At 42.5% G+C, this 7,500-nt stretch overlaps 1 protein-coding gene across 1 annotated transcript in view; it reads left to right on the forward strand.

Annotated features, from left to right (window-relative positions):
* macrod1 (mono-ADP ribosylhydrolase 1) overlaps window positions 1-7,500 on the forward strand; it is a 68,169-nt gene that overhangs the window by 59,495 nt on the left and 1,174 nt on the right. Inside the window, exon 7 of the mRNA XM_056601213.1 lies at window positions 5,085-5,166. Within this exon, the coding sequence (XP_056457188.1) occupies window positions 5,085-5,166 (82 nt within the window). The remainder of the gene's footprint in view (window positions 1-5,084; window positions 5,167-7,500) is intronic.

Below are 7,500 nucleotides of genomic sequence, written 5' to 3' on the forward strand. Positions count from 1 at the left end.
TACATAGACACTCACATAAACACACACAAAAGAAACACACACACACACACACACGTACACACGCACACACACATACACCCATATACACACACACACACACAGGTCCGTGCATGCATGCACACACACCGCTCCGACCCACCTGCCCCGGTGCTCATCCGTGGTATCCCGGGAGGTTTAAGTAAGTAAGTAAGTAAGACTTTATTTATATAGCACATTTCGTACAAGATTTGCAATTCAAAGTGCTTTACATAAAATCAATAAAAGCAAGCAGCAGGAGCAATACATGGAGCAAAAGACAAATACAAAATGACCAACATCGTATCAGAACCTGGTGTTCTGATAGGCTTACTAAAATCATGATAAAAGAAATATAAAACCCTTAAAACAGGTTAAAAGAGAAATAGTAAAAATAGTGCAAGTTACAGAGAAATAAATAGTGCCAGATAAAATTAATAAAATGCTTTGGTAAAAAGAAAGGTTTTAAGCTGCTTTTTAAAGGTGTCTAGCGTATTTGCTTCCCTAATATTAATGGGTAATGTGTTCCACAATTTTGGGGCGTAGTTGACAAAGGCTGCGTCACCAATCTTCTTATGACTGCTTCTGGTGACCTGTAACAGACCTGTATCTGATGATCGCAGTGTTCTAGCTGGTGTGTAGTTGGTAAGAGAGTTAGCAATGTAGCTAGGGCCTTGTCCATTTAGAGCTTTGTATGTGAGGAGGAGGACCTTGAAGTCAATTCTAAAGGTAACAGGAAGCCAGTGTAAAGTGGCTAGGACAGGACTAATGTGTTCTCTCCTTTTAGTTTTGGTTAATAGTCTAGCTGCAGAGTTTTGAATGAGCTGGAGTCTTTCAGTTGTTTTCTTGGGAAGACCAGCGAAAAGTGAATTACAGTAATCTAGCCGGCTCGATATGAAAGCATGTATAAGCTTCTCTGCATCGTTTTGGTTTATGAATGGTCGTACCTTTGCTATGTTCCTGAGGTGAAAGAAAGCTGTTTTGGTCACTTTGTTAATGTGGGAGTTGAAATTCAAATCCGAGTCCAGGATGACACCGAGACTTATCACCTCGGGTTTAATCCACCGGGTTAAACCTCCTAGATTCTTGATTAGCATCTCTCTTTTTAATTTGGGGCCGATAAGTAGGACTTCAGTTTTGTCCTCATTTAGTTTTAGAAAGTTATTGTTCATCCATTTGTTTATTGCCAATAAACAGTTGGTAATGGAGTTTATGGCCTTCGCATCATTAGGTTCAGCGGAAATATACAGTTGGGTGTCATCTGCGTAGCTATGAAAATCTATACTGTATTCTCTGATGATGTCACTGAGTGGTAACATATAAAGAGAAAAGAGTAATGGACCTAAACAGCTCCCTTGTGCAACCCCGTAGCAGCTTTCATGTTTCTCTGACATATGGTCTCCTAGACTAACGCAAAACTTCCTACCTCTAATATATGTTGTGATCCAGTTCAATACACAGTCAGAGAACCCAATAAGATTTTCAAGTCTATTGATTAGGATGTCGTGATCAATGGTATCAAATGCTGCAGTAAGATCTAATAGGATAAGGATAGAAACTTTATTTGCATCAGAGTTTTGTCTGAGGTCGCTAATTATTTTGGTGAGAGCGGTTTCAGTACTGTGATATTTTCTGAAACCTGACTGAAGGACTTCCAATATGTTATTTTGTTCCAGAAAGGAATTTATTTGGACTAATACTATCTTTTCAAGGACTTTACTAATAAAGGGAAGATTTGATATCGGCCTATAGTTTGCTAGTGTACTGGTATCCAATTTGGGTTTCTTTAATAGGGGCTTTACAACAGCTGTTTTGAAGGCATCTGGGAAAACGCCAGTTCTCAGGGATGTGTTTATGATGTCAAGGACCGGACCTGAGACACTATCAAACACTCGCTTAAAGAATGCAGTGGGAATAGGATCAATATCTGAGGTTGTAGATTTACATTCAATGATGATTTTGGGGAGTTCACTTAGTGTGATACATGTAAAACTGCTCATGGTTAAGTTGCAAGATCGGATGTCAATTTCACCTCCAGTAGTAGTGATACTAGATCTGATCGATGTTATTTTGTTCTTGAAGAACTGAGCAAACTCTTCACATTTCGCTGCTGAGGATAGTGGGGGGGCAGGGACAGTGTTTAGCAGCCGGTTAATGGTGGAGAACAGAACTCTGGAATTTCCGGCATTTTCTGTAATAATGTGGGAAAAATAACCTTTCCTTGCTAGACGGATGGTTTTGTTATAGGTAGTTAGTGCATCTTTGTAGATACCGTGGTGGATAGTGGTCTTTGTTTTTCTCCATTTTCTCTCTGCTACGCGACATTTTCTTTTTATTTCACTAACATTTTTATTTCTTAGCCATGGGGAGGTCCTACTTTTAAACTTCTTTTTAGTTTTAAGTGGGGCTACAGCGTCTAACACAGATGATAATGCTTCATTTAGGTTCTCTACCATTTCATTTAGAGAGCAGTCATGATTAGTTGGCTCATATAGAGCAATCTGCTCAGAAAATCTCTCCGTAGCTTCATCGTCTAGATGTCTTTTATGGACTAAGAATTCTTTTGTGGTTTTAGGTAAGATGATTTCCACATCAAAAAGTATACAATGATGGTCGGAGAGCGGTAGATCATTTATTGAAATATTATTGATGTTTAATCCAGTTGTTATTACTAGATCTAGTGTGTTTCCGTGCTGGTGTGTTGGATCCGTTATGTGCTGAGTTAGATCGAAACTGGTGAGGAGATTTAGAAGTTCAATAGTTCTTTGGTCTGCTTTTTTATTAACGTGGATATTAAGGTCTCCATTCAGGACTATTTTGTCATATCTTGTTAAGGATTACTTTGAGGGGATCTGCTTCATATATAAAGTCTGGCTTTGGGATAAATAACCTTTATATATTTCCAAACAGCTGCAGGTATTTGTTGGATACCTCCCATTGTTCCATGATGTCTTACGGAACATGATTCAACTAAATATTATTTATGAAGCCTCCACTCCTGTGCCATCAACATAGGGAGACTTAATAATTCACCAAAAAACAATCAGATGCATACCAGTACATTCCTCCAGGAAAGTATTCCTCCAGAACTTTGTTCTAAGGATCTGGGAGGAGCATGACTAGTACAAGCCTCGTCCAAGCCTTCCCAGAGTCTGTCTGTAGTCTCGGCTGCTCATCTCGCTGGCTGTCCTCCGGAGGTGATTTTGCATCTTGTCTTCCAAGCGTTACTTGGTATTTGGATAGGACGCACTAAAGTGACACAAGTGAATAGGGCCGAGCAGGCTGGTGGCTTTTTACACATTTGGATCCCCGTGTTAAGAGGATGTCGCCTCTGCCCTCACATTTCCATACCCCCCACCCCCCCCCCCCCCCCCCCCCCTCCCTACTTAGCAACACATTCAAATTCTGACCAATGGGTGCACAACCAGAATGGGACACTGCTCTGTCACGAGGTTACACCGGGTGTGAGATGTGAATCCCCTGCCTCTCCCTCAGTGGACGATCGGACAGGATGACTCGGCCCGGCCACAACCAGTCCCCATGTAAATCCTCCCAGATGGATTTGTTTAAGATATGATTAAATTATGATACAACAAGCATCGACCCATCGCTGGCCTGCCGGTCCCTGAAGACAGTGGTTACATCGCCATCTGCCAGGGCTCTTTGTGTGATGTTGGATGAAGAGTATTTAATGGAACATGGGGGGGTAATGGGGATAGCTTGTACCGTTGGGTCAGAGGGAGATCGTGGTCATCGCAGAACGTGTAGGCGAGCTTGTTCTTAATATTGTATCTTTAATATGGCCACAATTCGTATCTGTTCTATGGATGTGTGTGTGTGTGTGTGTGTGTGTGTGTGTGTGTGTGTGTGTGTGTGTGTGTGTGTGTGTGTGTGTGTGTGTGTGTGTGTGTGTGTGTGTGTGTGTGTGTGTGTGTGTGTGTGTGTCAGTGTGCATTCATGTGCTGTGGGCAGGGCTCCAAGTCCCCCTCTATAAACCTTATGTGTTCCCGCCCATGTGACATGTTCACGTGCACGTGCGTGTGCCTGCACGGCTTGGCTGCGTCCCAGAGCTTTGAGGACTGGGCCAATCAGAGCCAATCGCACAGTATTGTATGGAAGCACATCGAATCAATGTTATTCCTCATTTGGTGATGAAAGTTCTATTCCACTGTTGAATTTTAATGTCCAGCGGGTGAAGGCCTAATGGGGTTCCATGTTGCATGAATGGGAACGCAATCCTCCTCATTTCAGAGGACAATTGTTTCACGTGTTTGCACAGAGCATCATTCTAATTATATGAATTAATTAATCCAAGGTGTTGCACAACGTGCACAATAGAATTGTAAAACGGCTATGAGAACATTGCATTTACATTTCAATGAGTATCGTATTATGTTCAAGGGTTAGGACTGACAATCATCATGGATTCAAATGCATTTTGCTCCATTTAAAATTTACATATACACACTACAGAATGATTTTTGTGGATGTATGACATATGTTTACATAGTGATGAGTCGTGCTACTGCCTCACCTGCTACACCTAACAAACTCAATATCCACATGCACACACCCACACACCCACACACACACACATACACACACACACACACACACACACACACACACACACACACACACACACACACACACACACACACACACACACACACACTTCCGTAAACTCAATACACACAGGCTCACACACACAAACACACACAAGCCAGATGGTAGGTTAATCATCACTTTCAAAAGATAATTTACATCAACTTGTGCGAAATATCTGTGAATAAACACAAGAAATCCATTCATAAAACACAAATACAACCAGCATAGTTTAAATACATAACAAACATTGCATGGTGAATATCATGCTAATTGATGCTGGTTTGATTATTGATTGCTTATCTGTGTGTGTGTGTGTGTGTGTGTGTGTGTGTGTGTGTGTGTGTGTGTGTGTGTGTGTGTGTGCGTGCGTGCGTGCGTGCGTGTGCGTGTGCGTGTGCGTGTGTGTGTGTGTGTGTGTGTGTGTGTGTGTGTGCGTGCGTGTGTATGTGTGTGTATCTCAGTTGGACAGGGTCATCTTCTGTGTGTTCTTGCCAGCGGACAGAGAACTCTACCTGAAGAATCTCCCTCTTTACTTCCCTGGGGGTGAGTACCCACACGCACAAATACCAACTCTCACAGCTCCGATCTTCTCACCTCATCTCTCGGGGTTGTTGGAGAGTGACCTTTATGTCACTCATACTTATCTAAATGAATCCCTGTTAACCCTACGTTACGACCAATCACAGTGATCCCTCAAAAGTGCATTCAGCTGGTGAGTGTGTGCTAGCACCTGCTGATGCTAGCACTATGCTATCGCTATCGGCCACACTCAATCCTTGCCGTCACTTTGGCTGCTCACGCTTTAGCTGAATAGTTTTTCTGTCCACTAGCTTGATGTTTGTGAAACCCATGTCAACGGAAAACACCTTCCCGCCCGCTGCCTGCCCAGCCAGCTGCCCTTTGAGAGCTCCTCCACACCCGTCGAGCGACCGGCTAGTGCCCCAGTCAGACTGGAAACGGCTGGTTTTAGCTCTCAGGCTCCCCTCGCTGTTTTAAATGCAGACAAATTACTATTGAGAGCCGTCCAAGACAAGCACTTCGTCATTTTTATCTTTAAACATATTTCAAATAAGGTTGAGTGGACGCGATTTCTAAATGAATTTTAAATAATATATAATTAATTAATTAATTTAATAATAAAAGCATTATGAAACTCGCCCACTTCATTGTTTTTTTTTGCTTTTTTTTAAATCACAAGGCCCCCGCAATTATTGATAAATGACCCATCTGGTAAAGTAGAAATTAAATCCCCGTGTAATTAAAATGCAACATGCATTAGTGAGGCGGCGGCGGCCTGCATTTGTTTTGATTGCGTGGCAGATTTATGGCATCCATAAGACGACGCCGGCATTCAATACCATCACGAGTCACTCAGTTGCATATTCAAATCATGTGCTCATGAATTTTCTAGAGGCGTAACCTGCTCTAATGCCTTGCTCTACCTCGACGACACACACACACACACACACACACACACACACACACAAACCTAACGGGCGCACATGTGTGCACACACACACACACCATAAAACCGGGATAATTGACTCTGCAGTGAATAAATTCAGATCGGGGTCAATTTGCACAACATTACACGATGGAGAAGGGCCGTGCCGTAGTTCTTATGATTGTTTTCTCCGCCTCCTCTGAGATGAATGGTTTCTTTAGAAGCTTTAACTTAAACAGTCATTAGCGACTGTGTAAGGACCTGTCGCCCAGCAACACAAAATGTCAAACAAGGCTTAATTAATTCAAAGGGAAGCGAGAGATTCCCACACTGAGGGTGAACACACACTTGGAACCCCTTTTAGTAAATACCTCCAATTCCATCAGAGCCCCAGATAAAACCCTTGATAAAGTTGTGTCCAGGCCTTGTTTTTTACACGTCATGATAAATTATAGCCAAGGGAAATATATTCGAAATATTCACTCACAATCCAAACATGGAATTTACAAAAATTTAATTTTACACTAAAATTACGTTGCAAATGTCTCGGAAGCTGAACAGGGATTGTAAACATGGTGTCTAATATGGACGGGGGAAAGTGCGACTTTTCACAATTGAGCCCTGATTAAAAAATAATAATAACTGAAAACCTAAAAATAAATGAAAATAACAACCCTGGGCCTCAGCCAAAACACAATTTAAAAAATTATGAGCCAATCACCTGTAGGCCAAACCCATCTAAATACTTTTCACCGTCCAAAACTTATATTTGATTTATGGCCACGGACACGACCAGGATTCTCTGAAAATAGCAAAACGTTAGCTTCCATTCCTACTGAACATCACTTTAGGTCTGAAGGTGCAGGATGGATTGCGACTGAAACAGTGCTCCAGGACTCTTAAGAGTGGACATGATTCACAACAGTAGGCAGTAGGTCAACCAGCAGTACAGCGGTGATACAGTGAGCCCTCTCGTCCTGGTGTGTGTACACTATTCCGAGCATGACCGGAGCATTCGGGCAGTGAGCTCTCAGAGCTGGCTGAGAGCTGTTTGTGTCTATCCCCCATAATGGATGTTCACCAGCCTGTGTAGCAGCCGAGTGTGAGCGGCACTGATGATTGGCTGTTAGACCACAGTGGATGAATGCGTGTGTGTAAGTGTGGGAGTGTGTGTTTGTATGTGGGTGTGTGTGTATGGGTGAGTGTGCGTGTATGTGTGAGTGTGTGTGTGTTTGTGAGTTTGTGTGTGTGTGTGTGTGTGTGTGTGTGTGTGTGTGTGTGTGTGTGTGTGTGTGTGTGTGTGTGTGTGTGTGTGTGTGTGTGTTTGTGTTTGTGTGTGTGTGTGTGTGTGTGATGTTTTATTTGTGTATATTGTGTGTAGGGCTCCAAGTCTTTCCCATATGGGTTTCACACCTGGCAAGTACTTAAGTCAG

The sequence above is a fragment of the Gadus chalcogrammus genome, chromosome 10, assembly GCF_026213295.1.
Source record: "Gadus chalcogrammus isolate NIFS_2021 chromosome 10, NIFS_Gcha_1.0, whole genome shotgun sequence".
NCBI lineage: Eukaryota > Metazoa > Chordata > Actinopteri > Gadiformes > Gadidae > Gadus > Gadus chalcogrammus.